This window comes from Perognathus longimembris, chromosome 17, assembly GCF_023159225.1.
Source record: "Perognathus longimembris pacificus isolate PPM17 chromosome 17, ASM2315922v1, whole genome shotgun sequence".
NCBI lineage: Eukaryota > Metazoa > Chordata > Mammalia > Rodentia > Heteromyidae > Perognathus > Perognathus longimembris.
In genome coordinates, this window is record NC_063177.1 from 11,541,699 (window position 1) to 11,562,223 (window position 20,525).

At 41.5% G+C, this 20,525-nt stretch overlaps 1 protein-coding gene across 1 annotated transcript in view; it reads left to right on the forward strand.

Moving 5' to 3' along the window:
* Nucleotides 1-20,525, forward strand: part of Stx8 (syntaxin 8) — a 257,324-nt gene that overhangs the window by 35,285 nt on the left and 201,514 nt on the right. Inside the window, exon 5 of the mRNA XM_048365223.1 lies at nt 20,148-20,272. Within this exon, the coding sequence (XP_048221180.1) occupies nt 20,148-20,272 (125 nt within the window). The remainder of the gene's footprint in view (nt 1-20,147; nt 20,273-20,525) is intronic.

Consider the following 20,525-nt stretch of genomic DNA (forward strand, 5'->3'; position numbering starts at 1 on the left):
CCAGAACCAGTGTCTCACATCTATAATCCTAGCTACTCAGTGTTAGGTTTTTTAAAGTAAGTAGCCGGTAAAGGAGAACGCCACGCGGTATTCAGGCAGGAGAGAAAGTTTATTACCGAACTGCTGGCCTGTGGCCTAGATGTTCCATGGCCAGAGAGAAGGGAGAGAGAAAGCGATCCCCACCCAGCCCTGCCTTACATCTAGGGCAGGGGCAAGGGGTGTGGCCAGGTGGATTAGGATGTGACCTCAGGGAAAGGGGAGGTAACTGCCTCCAGGTCTGCAGGTTACCCAGGTAACTGGGTGGAGACTTAATGAGGTGGGGGCAGCTACATGGAGCCCTCAGGGAGAGGACCTAACACTCAGGACTGAGATTTTAGGATTACATTTCGAAGGAGCCCATGCAGGAAAATTCATGAGACTCTTTTCTCCAATTGACCACCAGAAACATAGAAGTGGACCTGTGGCTCAAGTGGTAGAGAGCGAAAAAGCTCAGGGACAGTGCCCAGGCCCCGAGTTCAAGCCCCAGACCAGTACCACACTCCCCCCTCCCCAAATAACAACAACAAAAAACAATGATAGTTATGCTAAGAAGGTACTAAGAACATTTCCTGCTGATTTAATGAAGAGTGGAGAAGGAAGGAAGCAGGTATGCCAGGAGAAAGCAAATCTCCTTTATAGACATTTATTGAATAGACATTTATTGAATACTACCTACGATTTGCTGGGACTTCCAGTATGATGACAAACAACCCAAGCACCTACTTTTTGTAGCTTAGATGTCATGAGTTGTCCTTCTTGGCTACCCATGCAGTGATAGGAAATACACAGTGCTTATCTGGGCACCAGTGGCTCATGCCTGTAATCTTAGCAAGATTTGAGGATCTTGATTTGAAGTCAACCTAGGCAGGAAAGTCCATTAGGCTCTTATCTCCAATTAACAAACAAAAAGTTAGAAGTAGAGCTGTGGCTTAAGTGGTAGAGCCCCAGCTTGAGAGCAAAAGCTAAGGGACAGCACCCAGATCCTGAGTTTAAGTTCCAGTATACGTGCATGCGTGCGTGCGTGTGTGTGTGTGTGTGTGTGTGTGTGTGTGAGAGAGAGAGAGAGAGAGAGAACAAGACATCACACAAGTCAAAAATTCAGCATTAAAGTAGGTTGTGTCAAAAGACAATATCCATGGGAAGCTGCTAGGGAAATGCCACACATTTTAATACTATTGTTTTTTGGGTTTTTTTTTTTTTTTGCTTTTTTGCTTTTTTGCCAGTTCTGGGGATTGAACTCAGGGCCTGGGTGCTGTCCCTGAGATTCTTTTGCTCCAAGCTAACACTCTACCACTTGAGCCACAGCACTGCTTCTGCCTTTTTCTGAGTGGCTTATTGAAGAGTCTCACAGACTTTCCTGCCCAGGCTGGCTTTGAACTGTGGCCCTCAGATCTCAGCTTCCTGAGTAGCTAGGATTACACGTATGAGCCACAGTGCCTGGCTTGATTTTTTTTTTAAGGAAGTGTGTTTTGTCTTTTTAAGTTATTAAGGAGTTGTACAAAAGGATTACAGTTCCATACGTAAGGTAATGAGCACAATGCTTCTTGAACAATGTCAATTTTTCCTTCCCTTTCCCCTATTTCCCCCCTCTCATTCTTGACCACAAGTTGCATAGTTCATTTTTTTTTTAACTGTGTTTTGTCTCTTGATCAAGATTTGAAGTACTGTGATGTCAAAGACCAAAACCTACACAATACTTGGTGGATGCACATCTTTCCTTTTTTTTTTTTTTTTCTGTCTTGCAACAGCACCAACTTGGGTATATAGCAGGTATATTTTGACTCAGCAAACTGTTGTTGACTAGGTTTGCCTGAGTCAGGATATTATAGGTTGTGCTTCTGTAATGACTATCCCTGGGAATGCCAGGCATTTAAAACATGAAAGCTGGCTGCAGGTTTTTGTAATTGGCCCACCTGCAGACTGCTAGCTTCCCAATAAAAACTCCAAAATTCAGACTTTCAAGATGTGGCTTCTCTTATGACTGGTTTTATATCTGATTTAAAGTATATTTTACTACACAACATATTGTTCCCTGACTGGGAAACCAGTCACTGAGACCCTAGTGCCAAGGAGGACACCTGGGTTCCTTGAGCCCACTGGCGGACAGGCTTGGCGGACAGCTGCCAGGAGATGAAAACCCCTACAGGGGAGGCACGCCCCCTGAAAGTTCCAGGATCCTGTGGTCTTTCTGCCTCTCTGACAGCCAGCTTGCCAGTGCCAGACATGCCACCCAAAAATCTTTTTTGGAGTCACTCAGAAATCTTCTGGAAGTAAGTCTCTGATTGTCTTATCTTCTGTCTGCATGTTTTGAATTCTGGGGGTCTATCTGTCTGAAACAGTGGAGGCAATGGGGAGTGGACGCACTCGGTAACCCATCCATTACCTTCAGGTTGCGACAGCAGGGTGAGGGTACAGGAAGACCATGGTAGGGTGAGAGACTTACTGGCCTGGGGCTGTGGTAGAGTGAGAGACTACCTGGGTGTAGGGCCGTGGTTGGGAGAGACCACTTACCCAGTGCCTAATCTGGCCATGGTTTGGGGATTCCCTATTGGTGCCTGGTCTGGCCATGGTTTGGGGGGCCACCCACTTGGCATTCCTGGCTGTGGTTGAGGGGTCCACTCACCACAGCATTTAGTCTGGCCTAGGTAGTATTCTACCAGGCATCTGGTCTGGCCGTGGTAGGATAAGAGACTACCAGGTGTGGGGCCGTGGTTGGGGGGGTCTCTGGATTGCCCAGCTGGCACCTGGTAGTGCTCCCATACTGTGCAATAGGAAGTTCGGCTAGCTGAGTGGGAGTGGCAGGTTCACTCAGCAGACTCTGGATTCAGTTTGCTAATAGGGAACACTCAAGAGTTCAGGTAGGGATGTGGTGGGGGCTTACTAGGCCCCAGTTGAGCCTTAATTTTTGCCTGAGTTCTTGTTTTTCCTTGTTCTGTTTTTCTTAAGAATTGGTGCCAGGTTGTAAAATTGGCTCCTTACTTTCTGTGGTATAGTTCTTTATCAGAAAGATACCTTTGGGATGGATGATACTGCTCGGTACTTCACAGCCATGGGAACTCCGAGGCCATTTTCTCTTGGGTGGAGACTGCACTTCCCTCCTTAATTTTGGCTGATATTGCTCTCCATTTCACCAGCAGGGGAAGCTAAAGTACTATGCATACCCCCCTCCAATGTATTTTGGGATAACTTCAAATTAGAATTTTCAGATGATTATGGGGTCCAGGTTTCAAAGTATAATAAAAAACTTTTAAAAAGTAAACATAGATAAATAAAATAAAGAAAAGAAAATGAAAGCTTTCTTGCTTGAATGTCAATTCTGAGACTTAGGAGATCTCCATCTCAGGGATGTGCGGTCATGCCACAAAACCTCTGTGTTTCTCATGTGTGGAGCAGAGATGTGGAGATTGCACACATTCCTAGATGCTTTGGCCCACAAGTGTTGTTACGTTCAACATCTTGGCCATAACCATCAACCTTGTTGGCTGTTAGTAAGTATTAGAATTAGAAGTTAATATAGGTATCACAATGCCAGACTTCAGATATAAGTACAGAGCTATAGTAACAAAACAGCATAGCACTGGCACAAAACCCATAGAACAGAGGACAAGAGGCCCACATAAATGCAGTCATCTGATTCTTGAGGAAGGTGCCCAAAACACACTGTAGTGAAAATATGACCTCTTCAACAAAGAATGCTGGGAAAACTGAATCTGTATCAGCAGAAGACTGAAATTAGCTTCTGTCTCTCACCTTGTACAAAAATCAATTCTGAGTAGATTGAAGACCTTATTTTAAGACCCGAAACTTCGAAATTACTAGAGGAAAACTGAGGAGAAATACTTCAAGATCTCGGCATAGGTAATAGCTTTCTGAATAGGGCTATTATAGTCCAAGAAATAATGGCAACAGTTGACAAGTGGGGTTGCATCAGAGTGCAGAGCCTCTGCACAGCATAGCAAGTAACAGAGCATGGCAGCCTGCTGAGTGGGAGAAAATGAAGGATATACTGTACAAAGAACTCAGAAAACCAACACAACAATTAATCAGTGGTCAAAGGAAAGCTAAGGAGACATTTCAAAAGAAAGTACAATGGCCAATAAATGGAAGTTTAAATCAAAACTACATTGACATTCCGTCTTACCCCATTCAAAGTGGCTCTCCTCAAGAATATATATATGAGGATGTGAGGGGGGAAAACCCTGTGTATTGCTGGTAGGAATGCAAATTAATCCAGCCAATATGGAAATTAGTTTGGAGGTTTCTCCAAAAGCCAAAAGTAGAACTAGCCTATGGCTCAGCTCTACTACTCTTGGGTATACCCAAAGGAATCCATCAACAAAAGAGATACCTGTGCACTGTGTTTATTGTAACACCATTCACAATAGCCAAATTAGGAGTCCACTTCAATGTCCATCAGTAGATGAGTGGATAAAGAAAATGGAGTATTATTCAGCCATAAAGAATAAAATGCAGAACTGAAGACCATTATGTTAAGCAAAATAGGTGAGACTCAGAAAAATGTCACATGCTTGCTTTCATGGAACCTAGAGGTAAAAGGAAAGTAGAAGGAGGATCTCCGGGGAAGAGGAGAGAGGCTGTGGGAAGGGAGGGAGTATAAAAGTGGGCAGTGGGAGCAAATGGAATCAAGTTTTATGTACATACATGCTACAGTGAAAGCTATTTTGTACAATTGATCAACACTAATATTTATCATAATGCCCAGTATTTTTGTTTCTCATACTGAAATTTGAAGTCAGGGACTTATGCTTGTCTAATAAACACTCTTACCACTTGAGCCACTCCTTCAGACCTTTTTTGCTTTAGGTTATTTTTTAGATAGGGTATTATGTTTTTTGCTTCCCTTGAAGTTGGGATTAAGCCTATACCATCACACCCAGCCTGTTTGTTGATGTGGGGGTCACACCAGCTTTTCGCCCTGTCTGACCTCAAGCCACTCTCCTTCCAGTTTCTTCCTCCCAAGTAGCTGGGATTATAGCTATGAGTTCTGTGCTCAGCTTATTCTTGAATTCTACCAGATAAAGGGAACTTAAAAACTACAATCCAGTGACATTAGTACAAATGATGTGTAGGTTCATTTTATGGATTTAGAAGGGAAGGATGTTGCCACAGCAGTTGGAAGAAGACCAAGTACTGGTGTGACTAAAGATAACATCTATTATTTTTGCTCATTCTAGCTGTAATTTGTCAAGTGGCTGCCTGGGTTTATTAGCTTAGTGTGCTATTCTAGCAGTTAGGATAGCCCTCAGCCACACTTAACTCATAATATTGCCCAGAATGATCTAAAGAAATCATCCTGTACAGTAAGTTGCAGGTCAGAGAGGTGGGAGGGTTAATTCATCGACTTGTGGTGTCACTCAGGATCCAGGTTCTTCTGGCTGCCTCTTCATTTTTCTTCCTCGAGTGCTGCCCTTTATCTCTCACCAAAATCCCTGCATGGTGTTAGACTAGCTGCAGCAGCTTCTAGCCACTATCCTGACATAACAGGAGATGGAGATATTTTGCATAAGAAACATGTGGATGAGAAATCTGAAAATCTTTGAACAGGATTCAGTGAAGAGTCTCCTGCTGTGTACCCTCCCCTTCAACAAAGTGATTACAATAAATATTTTTTAATAGTTATGAATCAGGGGCTGGGAATATGGCCTAGTGGTAAGAGAGCTTGCCTCATATGCATGAAACCCTGGGTTCGATTCCCCAGCACCACATATATAGAAAATGGCCAGAAGTGGCACTGTGGCTCAAGTGGCAGAGTGCTAGCCTTAAGCAAAAAGAAGCCAGGGACAGTGTTCAGGCCCTGGGTCCAAGGCCCAGGACTGGCAAAAAAAAATAGTTATGAATCATAATTTGGGGACACAGCCCTTCAAGGCTCTTGGGCGAATACTCACAAATAAGAACATTGTCTTCCCTCCATCATCCTTCAGTGGTAGCATACTGTATGCCCCATCCCATCATGTTCTCTTGTACCTGATCAAATGTCTTGGAGGTTTTTGTTCCATCCGGATTTAAGGATTTTGATTGGAAGCAGCAGAATGCTTTGTTGTATGCCCACACCTTAAGTCATTTACTCTCCTGTGATTGAGTATGTGTTGTCCTCATTTTCTGTTATAAAAATGCATAGCATGAGCAGCCTGACCTGGACGGGATTTTGCGCGATGAAAGTTTGTCTCTAAGTTTTTCACAAAAGGAAAGTTATGGATCTATTGGTGCATTCCTTGGTCATTTTTTAGCAGCAGGCACATTGCCACCAGAAGGCCACAGAGAGCTTAGATAAACCAGAGATTTATATGACTCCTGTTGTCCACCTACCTCCTATAGTTTCTATACTTGTGTATATGATTTCAAAGTGACATAGTTTCATTGTTTACACCTTTTGTGTATGTGTGTATGGGTCCTGGGGCTTGAACTCGAGGCTTGGGCAGTGACTAAGCTTTTTCACTCAAGGCTGGTGCTGTACTACTTTAGCCACAACTCTACTCCCATCTTTTTTGTTGTTTGCTGGAGATATAACTCTCATGGACTTTCCTTCATGGACTGGCTCTGAACCTCTATCCTAATAGCTCAGCCTCCTGAGTGGCTAGGATTGTAGGTATAAGACATTGGCATACAGCTCATTGTGGTTACACCTTATAGAGTTTTATGTAATTACTATATAATACAGTGAATGAAGACTAAAGAAATTTTTCTGTACTACTTTTGCTTATAATTCAATATTAGATCATTTGGAGTTTAATTGGTGAAGAGTACAAATCCGCTGGCTCCTCTACTTTTGTTACTGAGTAGGTCATCCGTTCTTCGTTTCAGATTTGAGATCTTGATTCTGATATAGAAGACATGTCAATGGCTATTTTTGGACGTTGTCGTGTGTTCTGCTTATGAGCTTGTTCACATTCTTCTAGACTTCTAGTTTCAGTCTCCTACCTATCATCAAACAAATGTTGTGTATGTGTGCTGTTCCTGGGGCTTGAACTCAGGGTCTGGGTGCTGTCCCTGAGCTTTTTTTGTTTATAGTCCAGTGCTCTGCCACTTGAGCCATAGCTCTATTTCTGGCTTTTGGTGGTTAATTGGAAATAAGTATCTCATGGACTTTCCAGCCTAGGCTGGCTTGGAACTGCGATCCTCAGATCTCAGCCTCCTGAGTAGCTAGGTTTACAGAGCTGTGAGCTGGCACTCAGCTTGTCAAGCTTTTTTTTTATTTTTTTAAATACTTTTGCCTCCTTTTGTTTATTTTTGCATAAACTATAATGGGACAAGGGGGAAACAAAAGGACTGGAGATGTGGTTTAGTGGTAGAGCACCTGGTACTCTTGGCTTTCTTGCTTACAGCTAGTGCTCCACCACTGGAGCCATCCCTACAGCTTGGTATTTTATTGGTTAAAGAGATAAGAGTCTCACAGACTTTTCTGTTCAGACTAGCTTCAAGTCGCTATCCTCTAGGTCATAGCCTCCTGAGCAGTTAGGATTACAAATGTGAGTTACAAGCACCCAGCTTTCCAATTTGATTTTGACACTTGTCTTCTTGAAGAGGTGGCAGAGAAGCACTTGTGAAGCAGAACCCAGTTTAAACAATGCCACATGTATACAGTTTCACTGAATTGGTTTCTTCTGCAGACATCCTCGTATGTATTTTATATTCTTATACATTTTTACTTCTATTTAAAAAAGTAATAATTTTTCATTTTGTCTTCACCTTATGGAGAAATGAAACAGGCTGATGTGGTGCATTGACTGATAGTGTGACAAGAGGGAGTATTTGGGATAGTATTTGGCTGACCTGAAAAATGTGCCGTACAAGCCCCTGTGCAGCAGCTTATGTCTGTAATCTTGGCTATTTGAGAGGCAGAAATCTAGAGGACAGTAGTTTTGAGGCCAGTCAGGACTGACCCTCCCCCCCCCCCCAAAAAAAAAAGTTTCTGCGATTCCATCTCAACCAATTAGGAAAAAGCTGGGCCTGTTGGTACATACCTGTCATCCCAGATAAATAGGGAGCATCATGGTCCAGAAATGTGAGACAATATTTTATTTACTTATTTATTTATTTGCCAGTCCTGGGGCTTGAACTCAGGGCCTGAGCACTGTCCCTGGCTTCTTTTTTTTTGCTCAAGGCTAGCACTCTGCCAACTTGAGCCACAGCGCCACTTCTGGCCTTTTCTATATATGTGGTGCTGAGGAATCGAACCTAGGGCTAGGCCACATTCCCAGCCCGAGAGACAATATTTTAAAATGTCTGAGGGGGTGGCTCAAGTGCTAGAGCACCTGTGCAGCAAGCACAAGGTCCAGTACCACAAAACAAAAGCAAAATCTGCCACATATGTGGTCTTAGCAGATTTTTTTTTCTCCTTTTGTATTAACAGTGCCCTGATATTCACCATATGGACTGTGTACAGTGAATATAGTTGGTGTTTTGTTTGCGCGTTTTGCTCTTTGGCGGTGCTAGGGATTGAATCCAGGGCCTTGCACATGCTAGGCAAGTGCTCTACCTTTGAGCTGCATATCTAGCCACTAACTATGTCACATGACAAAGTACCCCTTCCTCTGGGTTGCCAGCAGCTTTTTTGTTGTTTTTTTTACCAGTCCTGGGGCTTGAACTCAGGACCTGGACACTGTCCCTGAGCTTCTTTTGCTGAAGCCTTGCACTCTACCACAGCACCTTGAGTCACAGCACCACTTCTGGCTTTTTCTGTTTATGTGGTACCGAGGAGTTCATCTCAGGGCTTCATACATGCTAGGTAAGCCTTCTACTGCTAAGCCACATTCCCAGCCCAGCTAACATTTTTGTTTGCTACATAGTAGGCCAAGACTTTTCTGCCCCCTGAAAGCCAGCCCAAAATACAGCATATAAGAGAGGCGGAGCAGGGTATAGGTAGCAAAAAGATAGTGTCTACACCCTTCTGAGGTAGTGTTAGATAAACATGGCCGAACCTCCTAATCCCTACCCCTCTCCCCCTCCTAACACACAAAGTACTTTTTTGACTTACTACTTTTTTTACTCTTGCATTGTTTTTGTTTTCTCCTCTCCTCCAGTTCTGGGACTTAAACCCAGGCCACATGCTAGAGAAGCACTGTACTGGGCCATATTCCCAGCACTGTGATTCTTCTTGGTTTAAGAAAAGTTTGATTGACATTGTTAGGCCAAAGATGGACACCTTTGGATATTCCAGTGGTTTATAGGAACTCATAGGTTGTTTTTTTTTTTGGCCAGTCCTGGGCCTTGGACTCAGGGCCTGAGCACTGTCCCTGGCTTCTTCCTGCTCAAGGCTAGCACTCTGCCACTTGAGCCACAGCGCCGCTTCTGGCCGTTTTCTGTATATGTGGTGCTGGGGAATCGAACCTAGGGCCTCGTGTATCCGAGGCAGGCACTCTTGCCACTAGGCTATATCCCCAGCCCTCATAGGTTGTTTTTGAAGAATATGTTAAAATATAAGATAAATAAAATTATATATATATATATATTTCTTTTTTTTCCTTGGCTTCTTTTTGCTCAAGGCTAGCACCTGAGCCACAGTGCCACTTCTGGCCATTTTATACATATGTAGTGCTGAGGAATCGAACCCAGGGCTTCATGTATATAAGGCAAGCACTCTTGCCACTAAAAATTTTATATATTTATATTTATATATTCTATAATATAAAATTTAGAGTAGTATATTTATGTGGTAAAAAAGTCAAACTGTACAAATGAGTTATGAATGCATAGTGAGGCTCCCTGACATTCTTGTGTGCTGATTTCCCATTTCTTCCCTGGGGTAGCCACTTTTAGTAGTTTGTGTATTCTTCCAGAGCGATTCTGGACATACACAAGGACACACATTCATTATCTCACCTATTTTATTTTTTGACTTGTATTGTGAGGTATTACTATGTACTTCTTACTGTGAAACTTCATTTTGTTCAACAGTGTATCTTGAAGATTAAGTAGAATGTTTAAAGTTGTTCTGTTAAATATCTTATAACTGTCTCAGAACTTGGCAAAGAAGCTGTCTGAAGTTTTAGGCTATGCATGTACTTAGAGACATTATTGCTCAAAGATATCTCTATAGTCATTTATTGTGGATGATTTCTTTTCTCTATGGGCTAGAAAGAACTAGAAAGGCTGAGTTTTAAGTAGAGACTATAGGGAGAGATTGTTTATGTGGATGATTGATTGAGCAAGTAAAAGCAAAGACCTAAGAGCTCTGCACAGCTATTAGTTGTTGAAAGTCCATGTCATTGATCAAGTCAGCAGAGGTATCCAACTATTACCATGGGAAATGTGAGCAAGCAGTCTGTTTGTAAGTGGTGGGAAGTTACAATCTGGAGGTTTCTTTACTTGAAAGGCCTGTGTGTGCTTACGCATGCACTGGTAGTAGAGCTTGAACCCAGGGCCTAGGTACTGTCCATGAGCTTTTTTCACACAAGGCTGATGACTTCCCATTTGAACTGCAACTCCACTTCTAGCTTATCGGTGGTTAATTGGATAAGTCTCGTGGACTTTCCTGCCCAAGAACTGTGATCCTCAGATCTTAGCCTTCTGAGGTAGCTAGGATTTCAGGTGTTAGCCACCGGCATCTGGCTCAAATTCATCTGTCTTTTCAGTAAGTGCCATTAGGTCAACTAGATGTCCATAAGATAAACAAGTCTTGACCTCTGCTGTCTCCTATAAAAGGTCAGACAAGAGAGCATTTAGGGCATAGGAACTTAGAAATGTGTACACACCTACATTTCCCTATATATTACATATGAGTGTCTTAATATATGGCTATAGACATGTAAACATATATACTCTGTTCAAGTAAACTTACACTTATGCTTGATGCATACACTTTAAGAGCTATTTCTGAACTCTCCACAAGGTGGAGATGTAAGTCAATAATAGAAGATACTAGATTTAGAAAACTTGGACTCTTTCTTCAAAGCCAGGAGAGAACATTGAAACTGCCTTGTGCTTCTTAACTCTAGGAAAGGCTTTCATTTTCATTCTCTTCCCTTTTCTGTTTCTTCCAGGAGCTGCAAATCCATTTTCTGTATTTGAATATCATCATCTGTGATGTTCTATCGATTTTGTCCCATCCTCAGTTTCTACAGTATAAATACACCATCATGGTTTCACCCTCTATCTGATAGATAGTTGACTTGTTTTGTGTTTTACAGTTACATACAATGCTGAGGTCAATGTCCATATGGAGTGTGGCCTCCATTCCTATAGGACAGAGGCCTCAGGGAGCATCCCAGGACAACAGGCCCAGGTGTTCAGAGTTTGTCAGGAGCCACTGAGTCTGTTTCTTAGAAGCTGGAATGCTCTCTCTGCCTTCCTTGAGCTGTATCTGCCCCCACATTCAACAGCTGTGGGTGTTGCGAAGCTTCGTCAGTTTGGTTAATAATTTATGGATAAATTGGTACCTATTTTGAATTTCAATCCTAACTCACGTGGTTTGGTTATGATAAAGACATTCTCTACCTTTGCATGCATTAATTTTAAATTTCAAAAGTCACTTAGAATTTAACGAGAAGTGTGTAGGGGGCAAGGTTCCAGCCTATTACTAACAGATAAGTAAAAAAGATAAATTACCTATGCATATTATATTTAGGTCATTATGTTGGTTATTTGAGAAATCTGTTTACTACTTTCCAACTTGTGCTTTTTATACATCAAAACACTACATTGAAATTTATTGGCTTATTTTTTGAACAGGAAGGGGGCTTATTTAGATCTCTCTTTTCCCCTCTTGCCTATCTAACCAAGTACTTTTGTGTGTATTGTTTTATTTGATCTTCATACAACTGAGAAGGGATTGTGTTTTGATTTACAGATGAAGAGTTATCACTCTGTCCAAGTTGAATTAAGGGCAGAGTGAGAACTGGAATTGTAGTCTACTTGTCCTTTGCCCTGGTTTTGTGTCTCCACCCTATTTCTTCTGATCTTCATTTCCTACTGCAGTTCCCTTTTAGAGCCCTCTTAGAGCCCAAGCTTTGAGTACTTGCCCTTTTTCCTGTCCACTGAACCTGTGGGCTGTGTTCGCTCCAATCAGGCATCTGAATGGTGCTAAATGCATTTCACTTGGTGGAAGGAACTAAGGTTAGGGTTTTGATTCCATTTCATGAAGACATTCATAACTCTTCAAAATAATGTGAAGGTGAATGAGATTAGTGTATGTGAAGGCCCTTTGTGAACTGGCAATTGCTCTATAAGATCATTGTCAGTGATCTCAGCAGAAGGGAAGACAGATTTTGTGCCATTTGGAGCAGTGTTTCCATCTTGTGCAAAACAATGGCTAAAAGCCATCTAAGAGATTAGAAAAGTGAGAAAACAATATGAGAGGAAGAAGCTGGAGACTGGAAGGAATGAACACATGAACAGCCCCGGTAGAGTGAGTAGAACTTAGGCACTGGGTGTATCTTTCTCCTACTCAGGTACTTGAGTCCTACTTACTTTAATGCACCAGCTTCCACACCAGACTGCACAATGGTGTCCAGCTGGTTGCATGAAAGTCATCTGAGAGAGTTTATAGTTTCTTATAGACTCTTGGGCTCTGTCTCCAGAGGGATAAGGTGCCTTGGTTAAAAGTATGTGTTGGAGCTGAGTGCCAGTGGCTCACACCTGTAACCCTAGCTACTCAGTAGGCAAAAATCTGAGGATCATGATTCGAAGCCAGCCTAAGCAGGAAAGTCCATGCAACTCTTATCTCAAATTAACCTCCAAAAAGCTGGAAGTGGAGCCATGGCTCAGGTGGTAGAGTGCTAGCTAAGGGATAGTGCCCAGGCCTGAGTATACTCCCCTCCCAAAGTGTGAATGTCCATCTCAACAGAATGCATTGTTAGGTATGAATTAGGTGAGTTGATATAATAAAAGCAAGTAATTGAGGAGATAATGATGAATATCTAGTCAGCCCTTGGCTTTGTGCTTCTCAAATTATATACATTATTCATCAGTAGCCTTAGTCTTTTAGTGCCAAATTGGGATTCCTGTCCATCAGTATCCAAACACAAAATTTTCTACTGTTGATGCACTGCCTGCCAGCCAGGGATTTTGTGTCACTACACTTGTATCTTTGTCCCTAGAGCAGTGAGTGTACAATTGATTGAACATTTTTATTGCATTTGATCACTATAACATGAACCAAAATAGAAACAGATATGTTAAAGGAAAATCAGTGGCATTGTGGCAAAGACCTAAGTGCAAATTGTTCATTTCAATTGGATACTCATTGGATGTCATTTAGTGTGTTGAGGGGTGAAGAACCAAGTGAAGGGCAGAGCTGTTACTGAGAATGGTACTCAGAGGGCCTGGCTCTGGGGAGAGAAGCTCTGTCACACTAGATGCACGTAGTGTCGACTTTTACACGCTATATTTCTAAGCATGTTTGCAAGCATGCATTGTGCAATAATTAAGTACTGAGCTGCTTCCTGTAAAAGTTGGCCATGTGTTGCTAGAGTTGAACTTTGACTACTAACCAGTAGGTGGCTCTCCACTGCCATGGGGCTGACAGTGGTCAACTGGGCTCACACTTGGAATTCTTAGGGTTTTTGTATATCACTCCTGGTTCCTCTTCTCCTTTTAAGATACAAATGATAAGCAAACACTTCAGGTAAAGAACACATGCTTTCCAGTTTGATTTTAGAGTGGCTGGATGATTCTTCTGAGACACACTACTTTACAATTTCTGAAGTTTAAGTTGGAGGCCAAACTAATCTAATGACCTTGATGGCCTGTCCTGCCCCGCATATCTATTCTTCTTCTTCTTCCTCCTCCTCCTCCTCCTCCTCCTCCTCCTCCTCCTCCTCCTCCTCCTCCTCCTCCTCCTCCTCCTCCTCCTCCTCCTCTTCCTCCTCTTCCTTCTTCTTCTTTTTCTTTTTCTTTTGGTTGGTTGTGAGGCTTGAACTCTGCACCTGGTGTTGTCCCTGAGCTTTTCAGCCACAGTGCCAATTCCCAGGTTTATTTGGTGGTTAATTGGAGATAAGAGTCTAATGGATTTTCCTGCCCAGGCTGGCTTTGAACCTCAATCCTCAGATCTCAGCCTTCTGTGTAGCTGATTACAGGTGTGAGCTACCATCTATTTTTCTTTAAAATATTTTTAAGATTTTCATCAATATGAACGATTTTTATTGATATTAAGATGAATAGGACACACACACAAAAGGATGCAATACTGGATTGAAAATGCTGTGTAAATTCAACTACAAGTCTCCATACATCCACAGATCAGGGACCATGGTCTTGAAGGAGCAGCACTGTTTTGGGCTTGTTATTAGACACTGCTGAAGTTTGAAAAGTAATGAGAAATTTACCTTAAGTTGTGTCAACTGCCAACTCAACCAATTTGGACATCTTTATCCAGTCTATTCACCAGAACTTGTGTAATTTCCTTGTTTGTATGTCTCTGTGTGTGTGTGTGTGTGTGTGTGTGCATGCACACAAGAGTGCTTGTACTAGGGCTTGAACACAGGGCCTAGAGTTTTCACCTGGCATTTTTTTTTCACCTGGCATTTTCACTCTAGACTGGCACTCTATTACTTCAAGTCACAACTCCAATTCTAGCTTTTTGATGGTTAATTGGAGATAAGAGTCTCATGTACTTTCCTGCCTGGGCTGGCTTCAAACTATGATCCTCAGATCTCAGCCTCCTAAGTACCTATGATTACAGGCATGAGTCACTGGCACCCAGCAGAATTTTCCTTTTTATTTTTTTAAATGATATGTTTTATTAATTGGATGCATATATGTATCTGTACATATACATTTAAAACTTTTTCTTTTCCCTAGTCCTGGGGCTTGGGCTTGGGGCCTGAGCACTGTCCCTGGCTTCTTTTTGCTCAAGGCTAGCACTCTGCCACTTGAGCCACAGTGCCACTTCTGGCCATTTTCTATATATGTGGTGCTGAGGAATTGAACCTTGAGCTTCATCATGTATTCGAGGCAAGAACTCTTGCCACTAGGCCATACTCCCAGCCCCAGAATTTCCCTTTTTAATTGGTATGTTTATTGTCCCTTTCTCTCTGTACCCTGTTGTCATTTTCCATCCTCATCCAGACCCCCATCGTGGTCCATTAAAATTACTGCAACAGCCTTTTGGCCTGCTTGCTTACCACAGCCTCTCCTCAGTGTAAGGTGGCCTGCATATTGTTGCCAGACTTTGTCTCTAAAGAACTGATGTGAAAGAATCTATTTCTGATTGAAACCTGAGCTTCTGTGCATCTGTATATTCAGAGTGAAACTACACAAAAAGTTATGAAAGAAGAAATGCCCATTCCTTGACTAGCATTTTCACACTCTGGGCTGTTCTAATATGACTCAGTTTACTGACTCCCTAGAATGAGCTTTGCTAGTCTTTTCTGTAAACCAGCCTGTGCTTGGTGAATACTCAAATACTGCCATTTTTTCCCAGACAAATATTTTATATAGTTACTTGTACATCTTTTTGAAATGCTAAAAAAAGCTGCTTCTTGGAATTCACTGCCTTTTCAGTTCCCTATTCAATCTTCCTGTGTACTGACAAGCTCCAACTACATTTATCAGCTGAGAGATGGGCTATCTAAGCCCTCAATATTATTATAATCTAATAATGCACACTACTTTAGGGGATGAAAATGAAATTATTTTATGTCTTTAGAAGAGACCATTTTGGTTTAAAAGTCAATGTAAGATTAATAGTATTTAATAATATATCATTTATTTGATAAGTTCCATTTATTAGGTAAGTTCCAGCTGCAACATGGATAAAAATTTCTAGGTGTTTTAACGAAAAATATGATCTGGGCATGGTGTGGAAGACCTGTAGTCCCAGCTAAAGGATTTTGAGGCAGTGTGATTTCTTGAGCCAAGGAGTCTGAGGCTAGCTTGGTAATGTCTGCGATTCTTTTTCTTAAAGGAGAGTGGTAGGCTAATACTATATTCCTAACTACTCAGAAGACTGAAATCTGAGGATTGAGGTTCAAAGCCAGCCTGGAAATGTCTGTGAGACTCTAATCTCCAATAAACCACCACCAAAAAGCTGGAAGTGGAGCTGTGGCTCAAGTCGTAGAGTACCAGCCTTGAGCTGAAAAAGCCAAGGACGAGTGCCAAGATCTGAGTTCAAGCCCCAGTACCATCGCAACAATACATAAAAAGAGGTGGGGGTATAGATCAGTAATACATCACTAGTCTAGGCTGTTCAAGGACCTGTGTTTCATCCCTAGCACAGAAAAAAAAAATGTCCTAAACTCAGAGGCATAATAATGTTCATTTCATGTCTTTAACTTTCCAAAGGAGAAATGCTCCTTGTCATTCTAGAAGTGAGGATGAAGTAAAAGTTCATATACTAATAGAATTCCCTTTCAAGTAATTCTCTCCATCTGCATGAACAATATCAGCCTTTACTGCCTAAGATAAAAATGTTAAATGCCTTACTCATTTTGGCTTTCTCTAGCTTGAAACCCTTATTGGGTTCCCCAGTTCTGTTTCATAAACATTTACAGACAGTGCTTTTCTAGCATATTTCCAGTCCAGTCTGCTTTTTTTTTTTTTTAATGCTGGGCATATAAACCTGGCTGTCATGTGGCCTCTTTCCTCACAGAGCTCATCATTTAGGAAGGGAGACAGATGCGTAAATAACTAACTACAATCCTGCTTGATAAATACCACGTTGGAGGCTGTGAACAAGGTGCCCTGGGAGCAGCAGCAAGTGATTGATTCTTGGGAAGGGGGATGGTGTGGGGATCAGGAAAGACTGAGAGGCACAAGTGACATTTAAGTTGAGCCTTAGGGGATGAATAGAATTTTGCCAGATGGACAAAGGGGTGGGGGCGGAGACCCTCCAGACTCATACAAAAACATGAGAGTGTGAAAGTTTGTGCCTTTGTCTGAGTTGTGGTGAGCAGCAGTGTGTGTGGCTGAAGGAGAAGCAGGATGTGGGGAGGTGACATCAGAAAGGTCACTGGGACCATCTTGTAAGGCTTACACTTGACTTGTAGATTCTGGGGGGGGTCACAGAGGTTTTAAACTAAGCAAATGGTAATGGCAAGATCTTTGCTTTAGAAAGATAACTCCAGCAGCTGTGTGTAAGATGATTGGGATGAAGGTGACTGGAAGAAAGGAGACCAATCAGAAGGTCGTAGGCATGGTCCCCATACACAGAAATGATGAAGATCTGAATCAGTGCTGTATCAAGGAGATGGAAATGAGGGTAGGGAACTGGGAAACATCTCTGAGGGTGGCCTTAGTCATTGATGGGATGTGGGAGATAGACAAAAGGGAAAAAAAACTTGGATGAGTTGCTAATAGCCAAAATAGAGTGTATAGAAGAAGAAAATCTTATGGGGTATGAAAGTAACATATTTGATTTTGGATTGTTGAGTTGGGGATGAATCTAGTTGGAGATAACCTGAATGAAAATGCCCAAGTACATAGAATACATAGAAACTATCATGGGTAGACTTAAGCTAGCAAGCCTTTAACATAGTAATTTTCAATCAGGATAAGGAAGACATGCCTTTTCTATGTAACTATTTGTGTATAATCTCCCTAGCCCCAGCTGCTGATGTGGTCCAATTAGGGTAGGCCCACATGATTTGAACAGCAAGTAGCAATAGGTATCACCCCAAATGTTTAGCATAAGTCTGATGAAAAGAAAATCAAGTGTTCTGTAAATAGGAATGCCTGTGATCTTAATCTTAGCTGCTCTTCCTAATAAAATCCCTTGCTGGAGTTTGGGTAGGAAAATAGAAACACCAAAGCAGAAGTGTGGAAGGCAAGGAAGACAATTCGGCTTTGAGGATTATATAACGCTGGAACATCTTCTCTATATATCTGCTTGAAATGAGTGTTTTATTTGAATTATGCATAGGCATTTAAAATATATAGCTATAGTCCTGATAAATCGTTTTTGAGATTTCTGAAAATTCACACTTGTTATTTTCCCCTTTTAGTATTTGTGTGTGTGTGTGTGTGTGTGTTCACAGTCTTAGTCATACTAAGCATTTACCCATACCACTTAGCTATATCTCTAGCCTTTAATACTAAATTTTCAGAGCACACTCTTATAAGAGCCAACAGTGAACTATTCCAACACTAACTTTAGAGAAGCAATGTCAACCAATTGTACTATGCTTATGGATAAAGCTGGTTACCAGTGCACTTTAGAGGTGACTTTTAGTATCTTGAACCTATGGTAGTGAGCCTTATTCAGAGTTCCACATGGATCCTATTACAACAAAAGTTGGCACGCAGAAAGATTGTTTAGGAGTAAAGGGTATGTTTTGGTTGCAAATTTCCTCCTTTGCTGCTGCTGCTGCTTCTTTGTTGTTGTTGCTTTCTTTCTGTCTTCAAAGCTAGGTGAAGTTGAATGATTAGTACATGAAATAAGTTTGAGACTTTGACATCTTGGATTGTTGGGACCAGTCATATAAAGTATGGTTTCAAAAAGACATCTATCTTTGAGAGAGTGGAAGAAAAGCATACTTCTATTTGGCATGTTAATCAGTATATTTGGATAAGAGACCAGATCTATGCTAAATATCTTAGTGCAAGGAATAAACATTTTTTTTAATTTGGCCTGAGTTTGTTCTTTGATACATATATCCTTCTAGCATTTGATACATATATCTTATCAGTTTTAAAGAGCTAAAAAGATGAAATTAATGTTGCTTTTAGGTATGCTTATTAAAAATAATTTTCAAGACCTCTTAATGTATATAGTACAATAGTGGGTGATAATTTATTGAATAATTATTATTTTCCAAGCATTACATCAAAGACTTACATGCATTCTGCATATTGTCCCACCACCACCCCGCCCTGGCCCAGAATGAGACTAGTCCCTACAAAGAGAATCTGCTTTATTTTGTTAACAACTTATTTTACTTTAATCCTGCCATAAAATGTTCCATGTAAGTTTTGAATAAATGAATTCTATTACTCAGCCCACCCAGCAATAACCTGTGCCCTGTCTTGCCACGATGCATTGTTCTGGAAGTTTCCTATTCCCTGTAGGGAACAGGGTGCCGGCCAGTGAAGGTGATTTTCAGTTTCTGCCTTCTAAGTGCACATAAGACTTATGTATATAAAAGCCTAAACAACAGGGGTGCAGTTATTTCTAGACAATCCACAAGAAGCCGTCAGGGCTAGAAGACAGATAAATAATGGAGAAATGAGTGAATCTGTGTAAATCCCCTAAGGCTGGGTTTGCACATAGCAACTGCTTAATATGCTTTCACTATTTTGCTGTCACTGATACTCCTAAGACATTGTCATTATCATTTTTTCTGAATCTGATGAGAGCTATAATGAGAATGTTCATTTCTGTGCTGAAGTAGTCAGAGACAGTTTCCTAGGCTTGATGATCTCAACAGCTTGCAAAGAATGTGGACAGTGGGGACTCAGGATAAAAAGAAGCCTATGGAAGGTGGTGCAGAGGTGGAAACTGTTCTTTGGACAGTGAAATGGGCCTGTCTGGTGCAAAAGGGCCTGTGGGTAACTACAGGGAATAAACCTTAGGATTGATAATTCGTATGGTGTTTGGTCATGTTATGATCACTGCACAATATTCATAGAATTGAATTTGAAACTCTGCTTGTGTTTCTGTCTGTGTCTGAGCAAGCAAGTATTCTTTAATGCAGACTTAGGCAGTTGTTTTTGTGCTCTAATATGCAATTACAACATTAACTGTCAGAGAAATAATAGTTGTACCTTTGGGGCTGGAATTTATCTCAGTAGCAAAACACTTGCCTAGTATAGTGCAATATGCTGGGTTTGACCCCCAGTACCAAAATAAGACACCCCCCCAAATTGTACTTTTGATGTCACATAGCTGGTAAGACAGACTTATAATGCAAAGACCACTTCCAATTGACCTTGTGTTTTCAAACTATAAGACCATTAACAACCTCTCCTGCAATTATTGGGTCAAGTCATCCCCCATATCTCTTAAACAGTCATTCTCTGGGGACCAAGTCTGTGCCTTATTCATCCTCCTGTTTCTGACAGGCACTGAACAAATTCCTGGAATAAACTAATGATGCAATAAATTGTGTAATTTTCAAAGCTTGTAATACTGGCCACCTCTGCATTTATATGCATAATTTGTAATTGGGCTATAGTCTTTTGAGATATGTAATGAATGCACTTAATATTTCTCTTAGGTCCAGCCTGATGAGTGAAGAGGCTAAGCGAGGAGCACCCAATCCTTGGCTCTTTGAGGAGCCAGAGGAGACCAGAGGTTTGGGCTTTGATGAAATTCGACAACAGCAACAGAAAATTATCCAAGGTATTTGAATTCTCAAGGAACATAGGCCTCAAAACTTTTGCTAATTTTTTTTTTTTTTCTCAAGGCACTCTGCCATTTGAGTCACAGCGCCACTTCTGGTTGTTTTCTACATATGTGGTGCTGGGGAATTGAACCCAGGGCTTCATGTATACAATGCAAGCACTCTTGCCACTAGGCCACATATTTCCAGCCCTCCTTTTGCTAGATGTTTTTTTTTGTCTTTTCTTTTTTGGTGCTGGGGATTGAACCCAGG